Source organism: Oncorhynchus mykiss, chromosome 2, assembly GCF_013265735.2.
Source record: "Oncorhynchus mykiss isolate Arlee chromosome 2, USDA_OmykA_1.1, whole genome shotgun sequence".
Classification (NCBI taxonomy): domain Eukaryota; kingdom Metazoa; phylum Chordata; class Actinopteri; order Salmoniformes; family Salmonidae; genus Oncorhynchus; species Oncorhynchus mykiss.
This window is the reverse complement of record NC_048566.1, coordinates 85,470,886-85,497,978: the sequence shown is the minus strand read 5'-3', so window position 1 is coordinate 85,497,978 and position 27,093 is coordinate 85,470,886. Positions and strand designations below refer to the sequence as shown.

Genomic DNA, 27,093 nt, shown 5'->3' with positions numbered 1-27,093 from the left:
AGTCCGAGCACTGACTCAGCCACTCAAGGACATTCAAAGACTTGACCCGAAGCCACTCCTGCATTGTCTCGGCTGTGTGCTTAGGGTCGTTGTCCTATTAGAAGGTGAACCTTCGCCCCAGTCGGAAGTCCTGAGCGCTCTAGAGCAGGTTTCCAACAAGGATCTCTCTGTACCTTGCTCCGTTCGTCTTTGCCTTAATCCTGATTAGTTTCCCACTCCCTGCCGCTGAAAAACATCCTTGCAACATGATGCTGCCAACACCATGCTTCACCATAGGTATGGTGCCAGGTTTCCTCCAGACGTGACGCTTGGCATTCAGGCCAAAGATTTCAATCTTGGTTTCATCAGATCAGAGAATCTTGTTTCTCATGGTCTGAGAGTCTTTAGGTGCCATTTGGCAAACTCCAAGCGGTCTGTCATGTGCCTTTTACTGAGTAGTAGCTTCCGCCTGGACACTCTACCACAAAGGCCTGATTTGTGGAGTGCTGCAGAGATGATTGTCCTTCTGGAAGGTTCTCCCATCTCTACAGAGGAAGTCTAGAGCTTTGTCAGAGTGACCATTGGGTTCTTGATCACTTCCCTGACCATGGCCCTTCTCCCTCGATTGCTCAGTTTGGCCGGGTGGCCAGCTCTAGGAAGAGTCTTGGTGGTTCCATACCATTTAAGATTGATGGAGACCACAGTGTTCTTGGGGACCTTCACGGTTGCCGAAATTGTTTTGTAGCCTTCCCCAGATCTGTGCCTTGACACAATCCTGTCTCAGAGCTCTACGGACAATTAATTCAACCTCATGGCTTGGTGTTTGCTCTGACATGCTCTGTCAACTGGACATTATATAGACAGCTGCGTGCCTTTCCAAATCATGTCCAATCAATTGAGTAGACCACAGGTGGACTCCAATCAAGTTGTAGAAACATCTCAAGGAGAATGTATGGAAACAGAATGCACTTGAGCTCGAGTCTCATAGCAAAGGGTCTGAATACTTATGTAAATAAGGTATTTCTGTTTTTTATTTTTAAGACATTTGCAAAAAATCGCTTTGTCATTATGGGGTATTGTGTGTAGATTGCTGAGATAAAATACATTTTAGAATAAGGCTGTAAAGTAACAATGTTGAAAAGGTCAAGAGGTCTGAGTACTTTCCGAAGGCACTGTAAAACTTACAGGACAAAGACCAGTTTCTAAAACTGGTCTGTGCAAAAGTGAGGTGAAACGGTAGACAGTGTTCTCTGCTATCCACTTTCCTTTAATTATTATTTTGAGTATAGGGGAGAGTCACTTGTTTTTCAGGCATTCAGGGAGGGTTTAGGTCAAATGTATTTTGCTGAAGGGAGGGCCATACATTTTCATTACAGAGAGGTCATATTTTCTCCATGTAACCCTTAACCCTCCCTAAGGGTGCATAGGGTACATTAGTCCGAATGATTCTTGCACAGGAGGGTTTTCCCACTGCAGTGTCTTTAACCACTCAATGCTTTAAAAAACAAACATGTAGATCCACACTTCAATGAAAATCAAGAAAGACCTTTCATGATACCTTTCAAGATACCTAACAACCTTTAACCCAATTCAATAATAAAAACATAATGTAGACTACATTGCAGATGCTCCCCTGTCTGGACATCATGTGCCTTTGAGTAAAAGTGTTTGGCTTGACTCATGCATGTCTCCATCACAGAGGGAAGTCTTGTGAGTGACACTAGTAGGGACTGATATGGTAACGTGACAGTAATGTCTACACACACACACACGAGGGGAACTCATGACAATATCCTGGGCCAGATTCCCGATCCCCTCTGACCAGCACATCATTAAGTTGATTTCAAACCGGCCATTACAGAGTGACCACACTATTGCTTGCTAATGACCAGGATTTGCTCATGTGCCATCATATGTTTAATAGTCCCTCCCCCTGCCAGTAGCATACCAGGGGACTTTAAGAGGAGTCTTGTGAGGCCTGTGTGTCACGGTTGTCGTAAGAACATTCGGACCAAAGCGCAGGGTGATATGGGTTCCACATCTTTTAATTCATGAAACGCACAAAAAAACAATAAAGAGTAAACGAGACGTAAAGCTATATAGTGCTCACAGGCAACTACACATAAACAAGATCCCACAAACAGTGGGGAAATGGATGCCTAAATATGATCCCCAATCAGAGACGAAGAACCCGCTCATCCCGCGGATCCAGCATCGGTGGCGGCTCTGGTTCGGGACTTTGCCCCCACCCAGAACACGGGTCCGGTCATGGAGCCGGGTAGAACGCCGTGCCCGGACTGGGCCTCGGCGCAGAGGAGGACCCTGGCCATGGAGCTGGGTTGAACGCCGCACCCGGACTGGGCACCGGCGCAGAGGAAGGCTCTGGCATTGGAGCGGAACTGGACGCCGTGCCTGGACTGGACATCGGCGCAGAGGAAGGCTCCTGCCATGGGAGCGGGACTGGACGCCGTGCCTGGACTGGGCACCGGCGCAGAAGAAGGTTCCGGCCTTGGAGCTGGTCTGGACATCGTGCCTGGACTGGGCACCGGTGCAGAGGGAGGCTCCTGCCATGGAGCGGGACTGGACGCCGTGTGTGGACTGGGCCCCTGCGCAGAAGAAGGCTACGGCCATGGAGCAGGACTGGATGCCATGCCTGGACATCTGCGCAGAGGAAGGCTCCGGCCTCGGAGCGGGATTGGACGCCGTGCCTGTACTGGACATCGGAGCAGAGGAAGGCTCCTGCCCTGGAGTGGGACTGGACGCCGTGCCTGGACTGGGCATCGGAGCAGAGGAAGGCTCCTGCCATGGAGCGGGACTGGATGCCGTGCCTGGACATCGGCACCGAGGAAGGCTCCTGCCATGGAGCGGGACTGGACTCCGTGTCTGGACATCAGCGCAGAAGAAGGCTCTGGCCATGGAGCAGGACTGGACGCCGTGCCTGGACCGGGCACCGGCGCAGAGGAAGACTCCGGCCTTGGAGCTGGACTGGACGTTGTGCCCGGACTGGACCCCAACGCAGTGGTAGGCTCTGGCCTTGGAGCTGGACTGGACGCCATGCCTGGACTGGGCACCGGCGCAGAGGAAGGCTCTGGCCATGGAGCTGGACTGGACACCGTACCCGGACTGGGCACCGGCGCAGAGGGAGGCTCCGGCCTTGGAGTGGGACTGGACGCCGTGCCTGGTCTGGTCACCGGCGCAGAGGTAGGCTCCTGCCCTGGAGCGGCACTGGACCCATGCCTGGACTGGGCATCGACGCAGAGGAAGCTCTGGACCGTTAACCCTCGCTGGAGGTTCCGGAACATGGACCGTCGCTGGAGGTTCCGGACCGTGGACCTTTGCTGGAGATTCTAGACATTCTCCGGTATCCCTCCGATATCCCTCCGCACGCTGCTTGGTCCTGGTGTGGTGGGATCTTCTGTCACGGTCGCCATAAGAACATTCGGACCAAAGCGCAGCATGATATGGGTTCCACATCTTTTAATTTGTGAAACGCACAAAAAACAATGGGGAAATGGCTGCCTAAATATGATCCCCAATCAGAGGCAACGCTAAACAGCTGCCTCTGATTGGGAACCATACCAGGCCAACATAGAAATAAAACAACCTAGATTACTGACCCTAGTCACACCCCGACCTAACCAAAAGATAATTAAAAGGCTCTCTATGGTCAGGGCGTGACACCGTGACACACACCTTTCCACAGAGGGGTCATATTAGTGTGTAGCCTGAACTGTTCAGATGCTACAGATCACAGCAGATTGGCTGTACCTTCAGACGCTTGTGGGGGTCATAGAGCAAAACGGAGAACACCATTGTGTTCAGACCGTTTAGACGCTACAGAAGATTTTGTGAGAAGACCGTTTTTCAGGATGTCTTATGGTCTGACAAACACCGCTCTGGCTCTGCCACCTATCACCGCAGATGCGGAAGTGCGACATCAGCGGATGCGGTGGATTGAGATATCTCTATTTAAAAGATGAACAGGGAGTACAGAAGGGCTGAGAACGCACCCTTCTGGGGCCCCAGTGTTGAGGATCAGTGGGGTGGAGATGTTGTTTCCTACCCTCACCACCTGGGGGCGGCCTGTCAGGAAGTCTAGGACCCAGTTGCACAGGGCAGGGTCGAGACCCAGGGTCTGGGTAAGCAAATTGGAGTGGGTCTAGGGTGTCAGGTAGGGTGGAGGTGATATTTTATTTCACCTTTATTTAACCAGGTAGGCAAGTTGAGAACAAGTTCTCATTTACAATTGCGACCTGGCCAAGATAAAGCAAAGCAGTTCGACACATACAACAACACAGAGTTACACATAGAGTAAAACAAACATACAGTCAATAATACAGTAGAAACAAGTCTATATACGATGTGAGCAAATGAGGTGAGATAAGGGAGGTAAAGGCAAAAAAGGCCATGGTGGCAAAGTAAATACAATATAGGAAGTAAAACACTGGAATGGTAGATTTGCAGTGGAAGAATGTGAAATAAAAATAATGGGGTGCAAAGTAGCAAAATAAATAAATAAATAAAATAAATACAGTAGGGAAAGTAGAGGTAGTTGTTTGGGCTAAATTATAGGTGGGCTATGTACAGGTGCAGTAATCTGTGAGCTGCTCTGACAGCTGGTGCTTAAAGCTAGTGAGGGAGATAAGTGTTTCCAGTTTCAGAGATTTTTGTAGTTCGTTCCAGTCATTGGCAACAGAGAACTGGAAGGAGAGGCGGCCAAAGAAAGAATTGGTTTTGGGGGTGACCAGAGAGATATACCTGCTGGAGCGCGTGCTAAAGGTGGGTGATGCTATGGTGACCAGCGAGCTGAGATAAGGGGGGACTTTACCTAGCAGGGTCTTGTAGATGACATGGAGCCAGTGGGTTTGGCGACGAGTATGAAGCGAGGGTGACAAAACGGATGGCACTGTGATAGACTGCATCCAATTTGTTGAGTAGGGTATTGGAGGCTATTTTGTAAATGACATCGCCGAAGTCGAGGATTGGTAGGATGGTCAGTTTTACAAGGGTATGTTTGGCAGCATGAGTGAAGGATGCTTTGTTGCGAAACAGGAAGCCAATTCTAGATTTAACTTTGGTTTGGAGATGTTTGATGTGGGTCTGGAAGGAGAGTTTACAGTCTAACCAGACGCCCAGGTATTTGTAGTTGTCCACGTATTCTAAATCAGAGCCGTCCAGAGTAGTGATTTTGGACAGGTGGGCAGGTGCAGGCAGCGATCGGTTGAAGAGCATGCTTTTAGTTTTACTTACATTTAAGAGCAATTGGAGGCCACGGAAGGAGAGTTGTATGGAGAGTTTATGGCATTGAAGCTTGGCTGAGGTGCACCCATGACCCGCTCTGAAACCAGATTGCATAGCAGAGAAGGTATGGTGAGATTCTAAATGGTCGGTAATCTGTTTGTTGACTTGGCTTTCGAAGACCTTAGAAAGGCAGGGTAGGATAGATATAGGTCTGTAGCAGTTTGGGTCAAGTGTGTCCCCCCCTTTGAAGAGGGGGATGACCGCAGCTGCTTTCCAATCTTTGGGAATCTCAGACGACACAAAAGAGAGGTTGAACAGGCTAGTAATAGGGGTGGCAACAATATCGGCAGATAATTTTAGAAAGAAAGGGTCCAGATTGTCTAGCCCGGCTGATTTGTAGGGGTCCAGATTTTGCAGCTCTTTCAGAACATCGGCTGACTGGATTTGGGAGAAGGAGAAATGGGGAAGGCTTGGGCGAGTTGCTGTGGGGGGTGCAGTGCTGTTGACCGGGGTAGGAGTAGCCAGGTGGAAAGCATGACCAGCCGTAGAAAAATGCATATTGAAATTCTCAATTATGGTGGATTTATCAGTGGTGACAGTGTTTCCTATCTTCAGTGCAGTGGGCAGCTGGGAGGTGTTCTTATTCTCCATGGACTTTACAGTGTCCCAGAACTTTTTTGAGTTAGTGTTGCAGGAAGCAAATTTCTGCTTGAAAAAGCTAGTCTTGGCTTTTCTAACTGCCTGTGTATAATGGTTTCTAGCTTCCATGAAAAATGGTCCTTGACTCGTCTTTCACAGCACTTCATGATGACAGAAGTGAGTGCTACGGGGCGATAGTCATTTAGCTCAGTTACCCTCTTGAAGCATGTGGGAACAGCAGACTGGGATAAGGATTGATTGAATATGTCCGTAAACACACCAGCCAGCTGGTCTGCGCAAGCTCTGAGGACGCGACTGGGGATGCCGTCTGGGCTGGCAGCCTTGCGAGGGTTAACACATTTAAATGTTTTACTCACATTAGCGGCAGTGAAGGAGAGCACGCAGGTTTTGGTAGCGGCCCGTGTCAGTGGCACTGTATTGTCCTCAAAGTGAGCAAATAAGTTGTTTAGTTTGTCTGGGAGTAAGACATCGTGGCTCGCGATGGGGCTGGTTTTCCTTTTGTAGTCCGTGATTGACTGTTGACCCTGCCACATACTTTTCATGTCTGAGCCGTTGAATTGCGACTCTACTTTGTCTCTATACTGACGCTTAGTACATAGGATCATCCTTCAATAAAAATATTTACTCCACTCATGCAATCTTTCAATTATGTATAAGAACCTTTGTCCTGAGATAAGACTCTGTGTGTGTGTGTGTGTGTGTGTGTGTGTGTGTGTGTGTGTGTGAGAGAGAGAAAGAAAGAGAGCGAGACCCTACTATGACGGTCTGGGCATAAACCACACAAAAATAACACTAGACACTATAGAACACAACACTTTTACTATCTCATTCTGGAATTAAATGGTCTGAGGTCAACTGTCTTTGGCCTAAAGAGCAGGAACCCAGATTCCTCAAAGAAATTGGAAATGCAGACATTGTAATCCTACAAGAAATGTGGTATAAAGGAGACAGACCCACTGGCTGCCATCTAGGTTACAGAGTCCCATCCACCAAACTACCAGGTGTAAATCAGGGAAGAGACTCAGAGGATATGCTAATTTGGTATAGAGCAGACCTAAACCACTCTATTAAATGAGTAAAAACAGGAACATTTTACATCTGGCTAGAAATTAATAAGGAAATGATCTCAACAGAGAAAAATGTCCTCATGTGTGCTACCTATATCCCCCCAGTGGAATCCCCATAATTTAACGATGACAGCTTCTCCATCTTAAATGGGGAGATCAACCATTTCCAGGCTCAGAGACATGTACTATTCTGTGGCAACCTAAACGCCAGAACTGGACAAGAACCTGACACACATGGGGACAAACACCTAACTGGAGGTGACAGCATTCCCTCCCCCATATGCCCCTCTAGTCATAACTACAACAACATAGCCAACAAGAACAGGTCACAACTCCTGCAGCTCTGTCGGATGCTGGATATGTGCATAGTCAATGGTAGGCTTCGAGGGGACTCCTATGGTAGGTACTGTACACCTACAGTATAGATCACCAGTAGTACTGTAGACTACTTGATCACTGACCTCAACCCAGAGTTTCTTAGAGCGTTCACAGTCAGTTGTCACGTTGGTAACAATGATTCGAGAGACAGGCGCAGGAATGCGTGATCGGGGTTTTCTTCATCCCAAATTACGGCGTGCCGTGTAAAGGCACAGGGACGAAGACCAAACAATCACGTAACAAAACACACAGGGTAGAAATCCAAAACAAAAGAGCGAGGTGTACCTCAAATAAATAACACACACGCACAATGATTAACACACGGGACGAGACCCGTAATCATCTGCACAATCCACAAGGGCATGAAATCCCAAAACACACAGCCACGGGTCCCGAATGGACGGGAGACTCCGGCAGCACCGGACGGACGGGAGATTCCGGCAGCCCCCGGACAGGCGGGAGACTCCGGCAGCTCCGGAGTGAAGGGCGATTCTGGCAGCTCCTGGCTGACTGGCGGCTCTTGCAGCTCCTGGCTGACTGGCGGCTCTGGCAGCTCCTGGCGGCTCTGGCAGCTCCTGGCTGACTGGCGGCTCTGGCAGCTCAGGACTGGAGGGAGACTCTGGCAGCTCAGGACTGGAGGGAGACTCTGGCAGCTCAGGATAGATGGGAGACTCTGGCACCTCAGGACAGACGGGAGACTCTGGCAGCTCAGGACAGACGGGAGACTCTGGCAGCGCTGGACAGGCGGGAGCACCTGTAGGGAGGAGACAGAGAGACAGCCTGGTGCTGGGTGCTGCCACCGGAGGGCTGGTGCGTGGAGGTGGCACCGGATAGACCGGACCGTGAAGGTGCACTGGAGCTCTCGAGCACCGAGCCTGCCCAACCTTACCTGGTTGAATGCTCCCCGTAGCCAGGCCAGTGCTGCGAGGTGGGCCGCACTGGGCTGTGCTGGCGAACCGGGGACATCATTCGTAAGGCTGGTGCCATGTACCCCGGCCCGAGGAGACGCACTGGAGACCAGATGCGCTGAGCCGGCTTCATGGCACCTGGCTCGATGCCCACTCTAGCCCGGACGATACGAGGCGCTGCTATGTATCCCACCGGGCTATGCCTGCGCACTGGGGACACTGTGCGGGGACACCGGCATAACACGGTGCCTGCCCGGTCCCTCTCTCTCCACGGTAAGCACGGGGAGTTGGCTCAGGTCTCCTACCTGACTTAGCCACACTCCCCGTGTCCCCCCCCAATACATTTTTGGGGCTGCCTCTCTGGCTTCCTTTCCAGCCGTGTTCCCTCAAAGCGCTGGCTCCCTTTACCTACTGCCTCCGCTCTCCTGGCTGCCTCCACCTGTTCCCATGGGAGGCGATCCCTTCCAGCCAGGATCTCAACCCATGTGTGGCAACCCTTGCCATCCAGAATGTCCTCCCATGTCCATTCCTCCTTATAGCGCTGCTCCTGCTGCTGCTGCCTGTTGCTGCTGCCTGTTGCTGCTGCCTGTTACCACACTGCTTGGTCCTTTGGTGGTGGGTGATTCTGTAACGGTCGTCGTATGAAGGAGAGGACCAAGGTGCAGCGTGGTAAGTGTTCATGATGTTTAATAAAATAAACAGAACACTAAATGACCAAAAACAACAAAGAGAGTGAATGACACGAAACAGTTCTGTATGGTAAACACAGACACAGAAAACAATCACCCACGAAACACAATAGAAAACCGGCTACCTAAATATGGTTCTCAATCAGGGACAACGATAGACAGCTGTCTCTGATTGAGAATCATACCAGGCCAAACACAGAAATAGCAAATCATAGAAAAACTAACATAGACAACCCACCCAACTCACGCCCTGACCATACTAAAACAAATACATAACAAAAGAACTAAGGTCAGAACGTGACACAAACATCAAATTGAGACTCTGCATGCAGAATTCTGCAGAAATATCCCCCGTGAACAATGTAGAACACCAAATAATACATGTAGAGGAGAATTAGGCCGATACCTACTAATTAACAAAATCCAGAAAAGAGCCGTTAAATTCTACAACCACCTAAAAGGAAGTGATTCCCAAACCTTCCATAACAAAGCCATCACCTACAGAGAAATTAACATGGAGAAGAGCCCTCTAAGCAAGCTGGTCCTGGGGCTATGTTCACAAACGCAAACAGACCCCACAGAGCCCCAGGACAGCAACACAATTAGACCCAACCAAATTATGAGAAAACAAAAAGATAATTACTTGACACATTGGAAAGAATTTATAAAAATACAGAGCAAACTAGAATGCTATTTGGCCCTAAACAGAGAGTACATAGTGGCAGAATACCTGACCACTGTGACTGACCCAAAATTAAGGAAAGCTTTGACTATGTACAGACTCAGTGAGCATAGCATTGCTATTGAGAAAGGCCGCCAAAGACAGACCTGGCTCTCAAGAGAAGACAGGCTATGTGCACTGCCCACAAAATGAGGTGGGAACTGAGCTGCACTTTCTAACCTCCTGCCAAATGTATGACCATATTAGAGACACATGTTTCCCTCAGAGTACACAGACCCACAAAGAATTTGAAAACAAATCCAATTTTGATGAACTACCATATCTATTGTGTGAAATACCACAGTGTGCCATCACAGCAGCAATATTTGTGACCTGTTGCCACAAGAAAATGGCAACCAGTGAAGAACAAACACCATTGTAAATACAACCTATATTTATGTTTATTTATTTTCCTTTTTGGCCTTTAACTATTTGCACATCATTGCAATACTGTATATATACATAATTGAAACTTTTTAAAGTGTAATGTTTACTGTACATTTTTTATTGTTTATTTCACTTTTGTTTATTATCTATTTCACTTGCTTATGCAATGTAAACATATGTTTCCCATGCCAATAACACCCTTAAATTGAAATTGAATTGAGCGAGAGAGATGTTATATGTCATAGTTTGGCTCATTAGAATGGGGAGAAGGGGGAGGAGGTTGAATCACATACAGTATTTTTCTCTGGTATACGGTACTGATGTCAGGGTTATACAGTAAAGAGTGTGTAGGATTCCAATTACTCTAAATGTGTTATTGTTTCTATTAGTTCAACATTGTGCTTTAGCAACACAATCATTGTTTGTCATGCCAATAAAAGAGAGAGAGAAAGAGAGGTAGAGCTAGTGTCCTGAAAGGATCTATTCTACGGTCGCGAGGGCCTGATCAGCTGCTTGCCTTGCTGTTGTAATTGGGTTCACATGAGAGGCTGGTGGTGGAACTCATTTCAGTTACAATCAGCAACAGCAGTAGTCTCGTGTTCAACTCTCTCTTTACTTACTCTCTCCATCCCTCCTTCCCCTATCTTGCTCTCTCTCTCCCATCTCCCTGCATACTATAGCTCTCTTTTTTTCTCCTGCTCCTGTATTCTCTCTCCTCTTTGCTCGCCTGTTGAGATTATTCACTCATAACTCAGAGGACCCAACATCCTAGCTGAGTCCAGACTGGAGCCATGGCTCCAGAAAAGGAAAGCAATGGTCTCGAAAACTACGCATTTGCTGTAAGTATGAACACAATTATTCCCGTGCTGGAGGATTATGTTGACATTTGCTGCAGTGAATTTGAGTAAAGATTATGTTCATAGTAAACCTAAAAGTTACAGGCTGTAAAGCATAAACGCTGTAACATTTAGATATGTTTACACGATATTCAACAATGATAGTTTTCTTAGTATCGGAGACGGACATTTGCGAGCGCCACCTATTACAGGTACAAGTTCTGAGGGAACACATGTATTGCATTTTCTGCACATAGATGAATGTGTAAACTCAAACAAAGAAACAAATTCCCAGTGATTTTCAGCCTTGGTGATATATTGAAGCTGCTCATTCTTATTAGGCTGAGAAGTGTTGTTAACTTTCTATACGGTTCTGTCGGTACGATCACTTGACCCACAATTAGTCCCTCATGCATAACTTACTTATAATGGCTCTTTGGTGCAAATAATTGACCGCAACATTTTATTTATTTATTTATTTATTTTACCTTTATTTAACCAGGTAGGCAAGTTGAGAACAAGTTCTCATTTACAATTGCGACCTGGCCAAGATAAAGCAAAGCAGTTCGACAGATACAACAACACAGAGTTACACATGGAGTAAAACAAACATACAGTCAATAATAAAGTATAAACAAGTCTATATACAATGTGAGCAAATGAGGTGAGAAGGGAGGTAAAGGCAAAAAAGGCCTTGGTGGCAAGGTAAATACAATATAGCAAGTAAAACACTGGAATGGTAGTTTTGCAATGGAAGAATGTGCAAAGTAGAAATAAAAATAATGGGGTGCAAAGGAGCAAAATAAATAAATTAATTAAATACAGTTGGGAAAGAGGTAGTTGATAGGGCTAAATTATAGGTGGGCTATGTACAGGTGCAGTAATCTGTGAGCTGCTCTGACAGTTGGTGCTTAAAGCTAGTGAGGGAGATAAGTGTTTCCAGTTTCAGAGATTTTTGTAGTTCGTTCCAGTCATTGGCAGCAGAGAACTGGAAAGAGAGGCGGCCAAAGAAAGAATTGGTTTTGGGGGTGACTAGAGAGATATACCTGCTGGAGCGTGTGCTACAGGTGGGAGATGCTATGGTGACCAGCGAGCTGAGATAAGGGGGGACTTTACCTAGCAGGGTCTTGTAGATGACATGGAGCCAGTGGGTTTGGCGACGAGTATGAAGCGAGGGCCAGCCAACGAGAGCGTACAGGTCGCAATGGTGGGTAGTATATGGGGCTTTGGTGACAAAACGGATTGCACTGTGATAGACTGCATCCAATTTGTTGAGTAGGGTATTGGAGGCATTACAGTAAGGGACAAGAAAAAACACTGGGTTTCTATGTGAGTTGTTGGATTTGTTCATTTATTGACACACATAATTGATTTTGTCCATGAAAGCCATGAAAATGTATTTAGCTACACATATTAGCCACTAATTTGTAGTTTATAATTGTGTATGGAAGTAGCAAATAAGGCTTTTATTCTCTGCAGAAATATTGTCCAGAAATCAGCTCATTGTACAGAAAGGGGCACACCTCCCCAACCCCATGATCAAAATCATATAATGTTTGCCTGAAATAAAGGATTTGTGTAGTTTAATGAGATAAGAAATGTATTAATCTTATATCATGTACTGTACGCTATACAGTCAATATTCAAGTCAAATTTGACGAAAACATTAGCAAGTAAACTTCCACAGTGTAAGCAAACAGTTTACACACATCTCTGAGTAAATCTATTCAGCAAGCATTGATAGGCTGGCTTTGGTATACAACTATACGTGACACGGGTTTCCAGAATGTCTTAACAAAACACTTTAAGTAAATCATTTAAAACCCCTATGGGTGATAGTAGCCCTTTCCTGCAGTGAATGACCAAAAGCGCCCTCTTTGGCCTCATGGGTAAAATGTTATTCATAATTTCATCATCAATATACTTTTTTTTTTAAAGTTCAGTGTTCAGTGTTTCTATGTCAAACAGTTTTGTTGCATTTAAGTCTTCTGTAATGTAAATAAAGTGTAATATTATGATGCAAACTCAAAATTAAATACATTTCAACTCAATATCTGACATGGTATAGGTGTCTGAAGTGTGTGAGGTATATACTTTAGTTTCAAAGTAGATTTATTTAAGACTACCAAGAATCACTCTGTGTGACCCTGATTTATCTCACTGCATTAAAAGGTTTTAAGCCTATGTTATGCGTGATATTATGCCTGTGTAATGAGTGATATTATGTCTGTCAGACCCATTTGTACCCCAATGAATGCGACCCTGGTCTCTGTCCTGTAGATTGATGGGCGTTTCTGTGATCTGGAGAAGGATGAGGAGGGCTCCGACCTATCTGAGGAGGACGACAAGAACAAACTGGCCTACTGTGTCACAGACACCCCACCCTGGTACCTTTGCATCATTCTGGGCATCCAGGTAGTTCAAAGCCCTACTTTGTATAATTGGAGGCTCACTGGTAGAGGTTGGCCTGGGTGCAGCTGAGGATTGGCCTCCTCGGGGCTCCATTGATTTGATTAGGCAGTGGAATCAATTGGATGAACAGTCAAATAACCTAGTGTCCCAGGATTCATTTGGGCTCAAATTAAAAAGAAAGCCACCAAGTCACATGAGGACCTCAAACTTAAATATTCAACAGCGAGATTTTTGTTGAGGCTGATGGCAAACACTGAACATGTACCTGTGATTTCAGCTGCTCATCTTGGCTTCAGTATCCTCGGTGGGTTTAATCCTCATGAGTGCATCTCCTCTTCTTCCTCTCTCCCCTCCATCCTCCCTGTCTCTCCTCAGCATTGCCTGACAGCGTTTGGAGGGATCATCGCCATCCCTCTGATCCTGTCTCAGGGTCTGTGTCTGCAGCATGACAGCCTGACCCAGGGTCACCTTATCAGCACCATCTTCTTTGTGTCAGGCGTGTGCACCCTGCTGCAGGTCACCTTTGGAATCAGGTGAGGAGGGGAGCTGGGGTTGGTTGGATATGGCTTTGGGCCAATCATTCATCAGCAACAACAGAGTGACTGTTGACATAAAGGGGGCCTACAGCAAGGGGAAGAAAGAAGAAAGGGGCCAAACTTTATATGGTCAATGAAGATTGACTTTAAAGAGATAACCTCTTGTGAAGGTGGAGTTACCCATGATATATTGAGACACCATACAGGTAGAGGGTGAGGCTTGGCATCTCCTTGTTGTCTTGTCATGTTGGAATCAAAACAAAGTGCCATAAATTCCATGAAATCAATATACTTTAAAACCAATGAAACCAAATCCAAACTGTGTAGACATGTTATCAGCTCGCTGATAATCACCCAAAAGAACGCTAGACAGTCAGGGAGCATTGAACATTCCCAAAACAATGGATAGATAGAGGAATTTGTTTAGCAAATTTTGACCGCGATGGAAAAAAGAGTAATGTTGTGCAGCCCTCCAGACCTTGTTGAAGACCGAATGAAGCCCCCGGGGCAAAATGAGTTTGACACCCCTGAACTGGGCTGTATACTATGGGTTCTTAAGTTTCCTTCTAAGCCTCTGTTGACCTTTGAAGCATGTTTTTCCTGTCCGTGTGATGCATTATCCTCACACAATAGGATATTATGCAGTGGGCACTGGGGCTTTAGGTTCTTAAAGCATGTGCCATTATTGTGCACTAGCTAGGTCTTAGTATGGTATGCAAGAGCTAGATTTTTCTCAGAAACATCTATTTTCTGATTGAGAATGGAAAATGATAGTTGTTGTTCTATCTACAGTATGGTGTACCGTAAGCAAGGTGTTGTTCTATCTATGGTGTACCGAAAGCAAGGTGTTCTTCTATATATGGTGTACTGAAAGCAAGGTGTTGTTCGATCTATGGTGTACTGAAAGCAATGTGTTGTTCTATATGTGGTGTACCATAAGCAAGGTGTTGTTCTATCTATGGTGTACCATAAGCAAGGTGTTGTTCTATATATGCTGTACCGTAAGCAATTTGTTGTTTTATCTACAGTATGGTGTACTGTAAGCAAGGTGTTGTTCTGTCTATGGTGTACTGTAAGCAATTTGTTGTTTTATCTACAGTATGGTGTACTGTAAGCAAGGTGTTGTTCTATATATGGTGTACCGTAAGCAATTTGTTGTTTTATCTACAGTATGGTGTACTGTAAGCAAGGTGTTGTTCTATCTATGGTGTACCAAAAGCAAGGTGTTGTTCTGTCTATGGTGTACTGTAAGGCCATGTATGGCACTGCCCAGCTGCCCAGGTCCAACCTGGCCAACCATAACCTGACCCAGAGTTCTGCATCATATCATCATAACAGGATTAGGTAGGAATTTCCATCTTATTAGGTTGATAAACCAGCTCACATTAAGTCTACATTCCTGCAAGCAAATATCTCCAAAAGCCTGGAGGTCAGCTGTGATGAAAACAATGGATGTGTTGAACTCGCTAGTAGGGAGTGAAACTCCAGCACAGCCCTGATCAGGATATGAGATGTGACACATTTATACGTGTCAGTTAGAAACTTAGCTAATTGTATTGTAATGCCATAGGAGTCAACATTTACACAGACAAACGACCACTTCAATGTATTTAGTGGCTCCATTGTCATTACTGATCCATCTGTCAACAATAGTAGAATTGAAAGTGCGGCCTAATGTATCAGAGGATGGAGACACACAGCAGATAGTCATTACATTAACCTGTAGGAGTCTTGATTGGAAAGACATGGTTTTTACATAACGTCCTCACAAGATTTGAATCAGCCCTTCAAAGCCTAAAATTAGATCTAGAGAAACAATGTGCTGTGTGATTCGGGCCATGCTGTTTGAACCTGGAGGATTAGCTAAGGACTTGCACTTTGGCTGGGAATTGATTGAGGCTGTTCTCTACGGAAGAAAAGGAGGGGTTGATTCATAAAAGGCAACTTTTGTTTGGATGATTGTCTTGTACTACTGTACAAGACAAGTCTGTTTCAGATGATACTACAAAGCAAAGGGATTTAAATTAATCATAATTCACTGTGAAATTGATTATGGGGATGAATTCCTTTTGTACTAGTCTCTACACTTTAGACAGAACATCTTTGCAATTGTGATTTCAGACATCATACCCCCCCCCCTCTCTCGTGCTTTCTCTCTCTCTACCCCTCAGACTGCCCATTCTACAGGGGGGTACTTTCACCTTGCTGGCTCCCTCAATGGCCATGCTGTCGATGCCAGAGTGGACATGCCCTGCCTGGACCCAGAACGCTTCCTTGGTCAATGCCACCTCTCCTGAGTATGTAGAGGTGTGGCAGAGCCGCATGCGAGCGGTGAGTGACACACTTACGAGAGAGAGAGAGCGAGAGAGAGAGAGAGACAGAGAGAGAGAGAGAGAGAGCGAGAGAGAGAGAGAGAGAGAGAGAGAGAGAGAGAGAGAGAGAGAAGAGAGAGAGAGAGAGAGAGAGAGAGAGAGAGAGAGAGAGCGAGAGAGAGAGAGAGCGAGAGAGAGAGAGAGTTTTTTTTTTTTTTTTTAGTTTTTATAAAACCTTTATTTTTTACTCAAGTGTTAACATAAATAATGACACACTGCCTTTTCAGAAATGAAATAACAAATGTAATTCCTAAACAAAAATAAATACATAACATATACATACAACTTATTTCAGCAGCAAAAAATTATTTCCCCTCCTCTACAAAACAAAAGCGCTCCTTCGTAAGCCCACTTCTCCTCAAATAATAGGAGATCTTTTACAGCTGAAAAGAACTCAAAATCTACTTTTATTCTTGCTTTCACTAAACCTTTAAAAACACATCTTACATCCTGCCCATATCCCGTTTCTATCTTATGTTTCCTACTCAGAAAAATTGACATCTTAGCTTGTCCCAAAATAAAATTTAACATTTGACATTTTCTTTTCTGTTGTTTACTATATTGAAACCCCAAAATAAAAACAGTGTTATTGAAAAACTCCCCTACTGCTTTAAACAAAGATTCCAACATTTCCAATAGCGGTTTTATCCTCTCACACTCCATAAAACAGTGAAAAATGGTTTCTCTTATATTACAAAAAGGACATCCATCTCTAACATCTGAGTTAATAACAGATACAAAAGCATTAACTGCAATGATGCCATGTAAAACCCTCCATTGCATATCACCAGTACCCTTTTGTAACGGTGGTTTGTACAGTGCTCTCCATGCTGGCTTTACCTTGTCATCAATGCCCAATTTTACCCTCCATGGAGTATCTTTTCTATTTTTCAATTTATCTTTATTCAACACCTTGACACACCCCCTATACAATTCCTTCCCATTCACCTCATCCAAACCCACCTCCTCCAACCCTCTCAAATCCAGCAATAACGCCTTACTTTCTGACTCTGGGATATTTGGTGTAATCCCTAGTTTTGGAAATGAGACGTCTTCATCTTGCACCTTCTTCTTGTGGCTACTAAGCATATCCCATTCTTCCGCTGACAGAGCCTTCCTACAGCTCCCCAGCATTTGTCCGACAATCCTTTCCGACCTCATCCCCAAATGTTCTGCCACCCTTCTTCCATCCATTAAGGCGGGCCCAGCCATGGCCATTAACTGTCTTAAGGTGATGATTTTCCCCTTCACCAGAATCTTGGAGAAATGTGGAACAGCTGCAGTTGTACAATCCAGTCCCATACACCAGAGGTTCCTCCAACAGCCAATGCACTGACTCCGCTGAAGTTCTTCTGGACACCTTCATTATGCTCCACACTCTGAGAAGGCCTCTATAAAACGGAGGTACTCCCTCCCTAGAAATCTGGCTATCAACCAGAAATAAAGCCTTCTTTAAACCTAATCCTCCAACCCGCTGTAATATAAGACCTGCCACCCCTCTCCACACCACATTTTCCGGTCCATAAAGCAGCCTTTGAATAAACTGAAACCGGAAAGCAGCAGCCCTACTAGCAAGATGTACAAGACCTTGTCCCCCCTCCTCTTTTGACAAATACAAAACACTTTGTGGAACCCAGTGATATTTATCCCAAAAGAAATCCACAATAATTGCCTGTATCTTAGCCAGAAGGCCAGATGGTGGTTCTAAAACTGACAACCGATGCCACAGTGCAGAGGCAATCACATTGTTAACTATAATAGTGCGCCCTCTATATGACATACGAGATAGTAACCAACGCCATCTCCTCATCCTCCCTTCCACCATTTCAACCACCCCACTCCAATTTTTTTCCATAGTCCCCTCATCTCCTAGATACACTCCAAGATACTTAAAACCTCCCTTACACCATTCTAGCCCCCCTGGCAAAGCCATGATCCCTCCAGACCATTCTCCAATCTGTAAAGCACAACTCTTTTCCCAATTTACCTTTGCAGAGGATATTCCCCTAAAACGATCAACCATTAGACTCAAGCTATCCACCTCCGCTTGATTTTTCACTAGCACAACTACATCATCAGCATAGGCTGAAAGACGAATAGGAGGAATATCCTCTGAAAGGCACACCCCTGCAATGCGACTTCTAATGCTATTTAGTAGTGGCTCTATAGCAATAGCATATAACATCCCAGACATAGAACATCCCTGCCTAATACCTCTACACACTTTAAAAGGAGCACTCAAACCACCGTTAACTTTCAATACACTTTCAATGTCACCATATATCACCTTTATCATGGCAATAAAACCAGAGCTGAACCCAAACGCCTCAAACGTGTGCCATAAATATTGATGTTCAACTCGGTCAAATGCCTTTTCCTGATCAATTGAAATTAGACCAGCATCCAACCCAATAGCCCTAGAGACGTCCAAAAAATCACGAATCAGAGAAATGTTATCCCCTATCTGCCTGCCAGGAACACAGTAGGACTGATCTGTATGTATGATTTGCCCCATCACCTCCCTCAGCCTGTTGGACAAAGCCTTTGACAATATCTTATAATCAGTACACAATAAAGCCACCGGCCTCCAGTTCTTCACCTCCCTCGGGTCACCCTTTTTGGGCAGTAGGGTGAGGACAGCCCTTCTGCAGCTTATTGGTAGTAACCCTCCGGTTAAACTATCATTAGCTACTTCTAACCAATCCTCTCCCAACATAGCCCAAAAAGACTTTAAAAAGTCAACGGGAAGCCCATCAATGCCTGGTGCCCTTCCATTTTCCATGCCTTTTAATGCAGTGTATAAATCCTGCAAAGACAATGGTTGCTCAAGCTCAACCTGAGCTTCTGCAGGCACCTTTGGGAGCCCATCAAAGAACTGCTGTGTCACTGTTTTGTCCTCTTTGTACTCACACTTGTAGAGCTCAGCATAGAACTCTACTGCCCTCTTTCTAATTTCACTAGGGCTAGTGAGCTCTTGTCCAACAGCTGATTTGAGACAATGAATAATTTTTCTTTGTCCATTCTTTTTCTCTAAACCAAAGAAAAATTTGGATGAGGCATCCATTTCAGATATGCCCTGAAATTTACTTCTCACCAGTGCCCCCTGTGCTCTGATACCCAGCAGATCTGCCAATGCAGCTTTTCTCCTCTTGAGGGCCTGAGTATGGCCTCGATCTCCTGTGGTCTCAACCAACGTCATGAGTTCCACTATTTCAATCTCTAGGGCTTTCATTGATCTGGTGATATCCTTGGTGACATTCCTCGTGTATTGATTACAAAATTGTTGAATCTGGATTTTCCCTATATCCCACCATTGTTGAAGGGATACAAAACTGGCCTTTTGAGACCTCCACCTCTCCCAAAAAATACTGAAACAGTTCCTGAAGTGAGCATCACTCAATAAAGTTATATTAAAATGCCAATATGCGCTTTTAGGTTTTACATCGTTAATGAACACCACCTCTGTTATTAAACAATGATCAGAAAATCCCACTGGAGTTATCACACTTGATTTACAGACCTGAGATTGATGCTCAAAAACATAAAACCTATCTAACCTGGCCATAGAGATGATGTTCTCTCTCACATGCGCCCAGGTGTACTGCCTTGTTCCTTCATGTTGACTCCGCCAAATATCACACAGTTCATTTGTTACAATAAGGCGTTTTAAAAACGTCCTTGAGGCTATATGAGGTTCTTGGTGATTTCTATCTAAATCGCTAACTGTGCAGTTAAAATCCCCAGCAATAAACAAATAATCTTCTTTGTTACATTTCTCAATGGTATTTGATAATGTCTCTAAAAAACATACCCTCTCAACTGTCACCACTGGGGCATATACATTTATCAGACACATATTGATATTTTCATACCTTGCTCTAACTTTTAATAACCTCCCCTCAACTACCTCTTCAACCTCGTATGACAAAGGCAAAAACCCTTTTGAGAACAAGATAACCACACCCCCACTTTTTGAGTTTTTATGACTACACACCACTGTCCCCCCCCCCCACTCCTGTTGCCACAAAACTTCATTTTCCAAATTACTATGCGTTTCTTGCAGAAAAATTATGTCACTTCCCTTTCCCCTCATTAACTCATACACCATGGCGCTTTTTTTAACATCTCTTGTCCCATTTACGTTTAAAGAAGAGATCTTAAAACTGCTCATGGATAAGAAAAAAAAACAGAGGAAGATACAGCCACCACATCTCTTTACAGAGTTAAAACTGCAACTGAACTCTTTCATTTTCTTTAGAATTTACATCACTTATTACTCTCGTGACCACTTTCTTGAGTCTAGCAATTTCAGGGCTTTTCAAACCTCCCCCTGTAATTTTTGACATCAGAAACTTTGCTGATTCAATAAACAATTCACGTTCAGGGAAAAAATCAGTTACATTGTAATCCTGCATATATTTCTTCCCTTTTGTCAACTTCAGAAATTGACGTATCTTCTCGATCCCATACCTCCCTTCCACCCCATCTATCTCACTATATTGTTGTGACGCGTCAGATGACTCACTCTCGCTATCCTCCCCAGAAGAAAACCCCATCTCTACAACCTGTTCATCTTCACCTGATTTATCCATCTCTACCTTTCTCTTAGAATTAGACCCTTCACCACCCCTTAAATTCTTCCTTTTACTCCTCGGTATTTTGAAAACATCCGCTTCCTTTTCCGTTATTTCAATCTCCTCTTGACCTTCAATTTCATTTTCCAGCACCACCTCAGCGACGGCAGTCGCAATCTCACCTACTGTTTCCCCTCCCTCTTTGTTCTGATCTACCACAATTGCCCCCGTATCCACAATGCCTTCCTCTCCTACTTTTCCAACCACATCTGCCCACCTTCTCTCTTCCCCTACACCTGAAGTATTTTCATCCCTTCGCTGTGGTACGTCAGTTGCACCCACACTAAAGCTACTACCAGGCTCAGCGCGCTCATTCTCGGAACAATTACGCACCAAATGCCCCTCTCTTCCACATCCAAAACATTTCATTGATTCAGTAGATGCATAGAAGACATAATCAAATCCATCAATCTTAAAACTAAACGCTAAATTCAGTTCATCTCCTTCCTTTTTTAAAATCATATGCACTTGTCTCCTATGAGACACGACATGTTTCAACAACGGAGATTTGCATCCAAAAATAACCTTCTTTATTGTAGATACGATTTGACCATGGCGAGATAACTCTCGCTCTAACACTTCATCTCTAACAAATGGTGGCACGTTAGAAAGCATAACTTTCTTCGCAGGATTCATAAGCGGAAATACCGGCGTCTGTGTCTCCCGCAACACAACACCCCTCTCAACTATCTTATTCACCTTTTCAATTGAATCTAAGAATATCACTACAGCGCTATTCATCCTTGAGGCTGATTTGATGCTATCATACCCAATGATAGCACCCACAGCCAAGCTACATTCTTCCACTGAACACCCAGCCGCAGCAGGAATTTTTACTCCATGCCTCCGACTAAGTTTTTCAAACTCTACATTTCCGCAAGTGGCCATTGCAACCAGCCCCACCCGCTGGTTGTGCCCTCGCAAAAAACCAACCTCAAAGATCCCACCACCCCTATACGTGCTTAGTGATAGTTAAACAATATACCCTTAAAACAACTAAACTAATCAATATATATATATGTACATACCAAAACCCAATAGAGTGAAAAGAAATTCCATTCGCTCTCGCAAACACTCTGCTTGACGACTCACTCCCAGCATGCACTCCGACGAGAGAGAGAGAGAGAGAGGAGCATGGCGATTGTAGTGCCAGGGTTTGATTCCTGGAACCATCAATATTGTAAAATGTATGTACTGACTGTAAGTTTTGGATAAAAGTGTCTGCTAAATGGCATAAACAGTACACAGGGTGTACAAAACATTAGGAACGCCTGCTCTTTCCATGACATAGACTGACCAGGTGAATCCTTATTGATGTCACCTGCTAAATCCACTTCAGTCAGTGTAGATGAATGGGAGGAGACAGGTTAAATAAGGATTTTTAAGCCTTGAGACAATTGAACATGGATTGTATATGTGTGCCATTCAGAGGGTGAATGGGTAAGACAAAATATTTAAGTGCCTTTGAACAGGGTATGGTAGTAGGTGCCAGGTGCACCGGTTTGAGTGTCTCAAGAACTGCATTCCTTCTGAGTTTTTCATGCTCAACAGTCCACCACCCAAAGGACAATCAGCCAACTTGACTCAACTATGGGAAGCATTGAAGTCAGCATAGGCCATCATCCCTGTAGAATGCTTTTGACACCTTGTAGAGTCATGCCGCAACGAATGGAGGCTGTTCTGAGGGCAAAAGGGGGTGCAACTCAATATTAGGAAGGTGTTCCTAATGTTTTGTACACTCAGTGTATTTTATTGAGAGAGAGGGCGAGTTTAGCCACATTTGAACATTTCTTAATAAGCCTTGACAACCCATTATTTACAGGATTCCCATCTATAGGATTTCCCATCTTATTATGGTTATTGATTGTGTGTATATGATTATGTGGTTTATTCCTCTACAGCTACAGGGCTCCATCATGGTGGGCTCCTTGTTCCAGGTCCTGGTGGGTTTCTCTGGCCTCATCGGTCTCTTCATGCGTTTCATTGGCCCCCTCACCATCGCACCCACCATCTCTCTGATTGGCCTGTCCCTATACGACTCAGCTGGAATGAATGCAGGGAACCACTGGGGCATCTCAACTATGTATGTACCTCTCAGTATGGTTATTTAAGTCTGATTTATGGGTTTTACTTCCAAACACCCACAAGCCTGTAGTCATCAATCCTTGACCTGGAGAGCCATAAGGTGTGCAGGTTTGTGTACCTGCCCCGCATTAAAACTCCAGATTAAATTAATTGGCTGGATTTAGGGTTGTAACAAAAGCATGCTCACCCTCGAGCTGTCCCAGACCAGGTTTGGCGTAGCTATGAATTCATGCATGTCAATGGCTACATACTGTAAGATGGTACCCATGCTAAGTGCATAACTAGAGGGCACATTCTGCTTTGTGAACAGAGTTAGTCTCTTTCCTACAGGACGACTGCTCTGATCATCCTGTTCTCCCAGTACCTCCGACACATCCCTGTACCATTTCCCACATACAGCAAGACCAAGAAACTCCACACCACCAAGATCTACATCTTCCAGATTCTACCAGTAAGTCCATTGGAAAATTAAGACTCAAAGCTGTTCACTGTTCTCTCAAGCCCTTATATAGGACCCAGAGTTTTCCCTGGTCAGTTTCTATCGTCTGGAAAAACTCCTGGTCCTAATAATGACTGGTGTAACATATTTACATGTACTGTATGTGACGTCTTCCTCAGGTGCTCCTTGGCATCACACTGTCATGGCTGATCTGCTACATCTTCACCATCTCTGACGTCCTGCCCTCACAGCCGGGGCAATATGGCTACCTGGCTCGCACAGACCTGAAAGGGGATGTCATAGTCCAGGCCCCCTGGTTCAGATTCCCATACCCAGGTAGGAGGCAAAGCCGCTCAGGGGGGGATCATAAGCAACAACTCCATAACCTGATAATCAGATGTTTGGATACGTTTTTCCTGGTCTGGTCACATGGTCAGGTCACATGGTCAGGTCGCATGGTCTGGTTACATGGTCAGGTCACATGGTCAGGAAAAACTCAGGGCTTATCACCTATTCTAGCCCTAACCCTAACCCTTTGCACTATATGGGTAATGAATATGTATGGTTTATTGATATGTGCATTATTAAAAAGACCCTAATGTATTATACATTAACTGGACCACCCAAACTCAGGTCAGTGGGGCTTACCAACAGTGAGCCTGGCAGGAGTGGTAGGGATCTTGGCTGGGGTGATATCCTCCATGATAGAGTCGGTGGGGGACTACCACGCCTGTGCCAGGCTGTCAGGGGCCCCTCCTCCCCCAAAACATGCCATCAACAGGGGCATTGGCATCGAGGGGCTTGGCTGTCTGCTGGCTGGGGCCTGGGGCACAGGCAACGGAACCACCTCCTACAGTGAGAATGTGGGAGCATTGGGGATCACCAAGGTGAGATGGGCTATTTTTCAATATAGAATCTGTTTTTAGATGTTAAACTGAGCTGAATCAATGTTTTTTTGGGAATATGGAACTTATAAAAGCTATTAGCTGTGAACAGTCAAAATAGACAATGTTCTCTTTTCTTGCAGGTGGGCAGTCGAATGGTGATCATTGCTGGAGGCGTCTTGCTGATCATCATGGGACTGTTTGGTAAAATTGGAGCCATTTTCACCACCATCCCCACACCTGTGGTTGGAGGAATGTTCTTGGTCATGTTTGGGGTCATATCTGCAGCTGGAGTTTCAAATCTGCAGGTAAACTCCTGTGGAGACTCACACCAGTTTGGACAGTTGCCTAGGTTTATTTACCTATTGTTATTGTACAATGGCCACAATACATTTTGCATGTGAAGGCTTTTTCATTCAGGTCTTTACTGACAAGTAGGGTTGCAAAATTCAGGTCAAATTCTAAGGTTTTCCAGAAATCCCAGTTAAAATATGTCTGGTATCAGGAGGGAATAAGCAGGATCTCCAGGAATCTTCCAACCAGGATCTATGGAAAATATGGGAATTTGGGGAAAGTTATTGGACTTTTGCAACCCTAATGACTGGTTGGCTCTGTTTATTTGTCATCTCCTCTCTCCTTATCATTTGACAGTATGCAGACATGAACTCCTCCCGGAACATCTTTATCTTTGGGTTTTCCATGTTTTCCGGACTGGTCATTCCAAACTGGATATTCAAGAACCCAGATGCCATAGCAACAGGTATCAGAGCAGATAACGCATGTCACACTGTAAAACAAAACATTCAAACATCTTCAAAAAAGCTGCGGGAAAAGCTCAACAGAAGATCAATATGGAGATCTAAGGTTCCTCTAGTATGTGAATTGGCCCAGTGTGATGAACTCTATTCTCTTTGTCAGGTGTGGTCGAGCTGGACCAACTGCTGCAGGTGCTTCTGACAACCAGCATGTTTGTTGGAGGCTTCTTTGGGTTCTTCCTTGATAACACCATTCCTGGTAAGCTTCCACCCAGGAATAAGGGGGAATATCTATCAACTGTTTAACATAGAGTAATGATTAGGTAAAGAGTATATATTCAGTGTTAGTTAATCTCCTCCCCAGACCTCAAAAACATTACACATCTTTCCTAAGATTCACAAGTCTCTGTTATAGGTGAGTTGAAGCATTCTAATGCCACTGCTTTGTGCCACACAGGAACCAAGCGAGAGCGAGGCATCACAGCCTGGAACAAGATCCACCTGGACGACTCCAGCAACACCTTGGAGAGTAGCGAGGTGTACAACCTTCCATTTGGAATCAGCTCTTGCCTCTCCTCCTACACCTGGGTTCGATATGTGCCGTTCCTCCCTCTGAATGCACCCAGCTCACAGGACAAGCCCGGGGTGGACTCTTTGGAGGCCAAGAAGCAACCTGGGAAGCCAGAGCCCTCACATATCATCAGATCAGTGGCCCTATGAACACTGAGCAAGCCCAGACTCTGGCTAAAACCACAACAACAATAACAAAGGCAGCTCTCGTGACTTGGACCACCTGTCCTGCTCTTAAGACACTGTAAAAGAACGCTATCCATACTTATTTAGTCAGACATTTTCTACTCACTTCTTGGCCAGAATCAGATTAGCAGTAACCCTCGTTAGCCAACAAACGCATAGCTTTTCATTGTTTTTGTTTAGGCAGTGTCAGAGGTGTAACTGCATTAGAGCTGTAATAATCCACAAGCGGCTCCTGGCATTACCTATCGCACACATTGCCATTGGATGCACCCAGTAGAATTAGTAGAAATCCCATACAGCCATCCCACTGGAATGTGGGATGTAATGTACATCTTGATTACATTGATATAAATCCCTATTATGTTGTTTAATGACTTTAAATGTGTAATTATTTCTATAAAGCCTGCACTTTCTCATTCTGAACTTTTAACATGGCTAGGATATCAGGACAGGTGTGGTTTCATGACAATGACTACACCAGCTGCTGCTATACATATTGACAGCTCTAACATCTGCGTGCACCATTGCGCACATATTGATTTTGTCCCCCCACACCAGACGCGATCAGGACTCGCAGTTTGAAATATCAAAACAAACTCTGAACCAATTATATTAATTTGGGGACAAATTAATGAAAAGCATTAAACATTTATGGCAATTTAGCTAACTTGCTTGCTTTTGCTAGCTAATTTGTCCTGGGATATAAACATTGGGTTGTTATTTTACCTGAAATGCACAAGTCCTCTACTCCAACGATTAATACACAGATAAAACGGTAAACCAAATTAGTTTCTAGTCATCTCTCCTCCTTCCTTCAGGCTTCTTATTATTATTTGGACTTTATATGCCGGTTGGCAACCAACTTTAAGGTGCATTACCACAACCGACTGGAGTGTGGATCTCAGTTCATCTTTCAATCACCCATGTTGGTATATGCTCCTAAAAACCAATGAGGAGATGGGAGAGGAAGGACTTGCAGCACGTTGAGCATCACAAATACAACCAAGTTATATTTTAGCGCCTGGCTACGCAGATGCTTGCTGACTTGTGCGAGCAGTGTGGGTGCAATGATTGAATAACATGTATGTGTATTTTGCAACGGACGCGATGCGTGCGGTATGGTCAGCATGTAATGCAGATAAATGGCCCATAAAAAAATCAATGAAAAGCTCTGTGTTTGTCCGGTAATGATTGTTACCGCTGATCGGATTGAATCCTGGCCCTTGTATAGGTTTGCTTTGTATTTTCTAAATTAACTTTTGGCTTTTTCGGGTGTGAATACATTTTTGCTTGGAAATGTTGTACATTGTTAATATTTGTTTCTTTTCAGTGGATCTTGTATTTAATGATAAGA

General features: G+C 44.8%; 1 protein-coding gene across 1 annotated transcript; it reads left to right on the top strand.

The window, feature by feature from the left end:
* Positions 1 to 10,182: 10,182 nt before the first annotated feature.
* LOC110502232 (solute carrier family 23 member 1) lies at positions 10,183 to 27,040 on the top strand. The gene is made up of 12 exons (XM_036957475.1): positions 10,183 to 10,869; positions 13,147 to 13,281; positions 13,654 to 13,811; positions 15,986 to 16,145; positions 22,722 to 22,903; positions 23,236 to 23,356; positions 23,524 to 23,680; positions 23,978 to 24,231; positions 24,372 to 24,536; positions 24,880 to 24,988; positions 25,147 to 25,242; positions 25,441 to 27,040. The coding sequence occupies exons 1-12, from the start codon at positions 10,822 to 10,824 to the stop codon at positions 25,701 to 25,703; spliced, it is 1,848 nt and encodes a 615-aa protein (XP_036813370.1). The 5' UTR covers positions 10,183 to 10,821; the 3' UTR covers positions 25,704 to 27,040.
* The last annotated feature ends 53 nt before the right edge of the window (positions 27,041 to 27,093 follow it).

What these genes read in the sequence shown, in the direction of transcription:
- LOC110502232 (XM_036957475.1), top strand. Translation starts at nt 10,822, where the DNA reads ATGGCTCCAGAAAAGGAAAGCAATGGTCTCGAAAACTACGCATTTGCT. An exon ending in GCATCATTCTGGGCATCCAG is followed by an intron (nt 13,282 to 13,653) that starts GTAGTTCAAAGC and finishes GTCTCTCCTCAG; the next exon opens with CATTGCCTGACAGCGTTTGG. An exon ending in CACTGGGGCATCTCAACTAT is followed by an intron (nt 22,904 to 23,235) that starts GTATGTACCTCT and finishes TCTTTCCTACAG; the next exon opens with GACGACTGCTCTGATCATCC.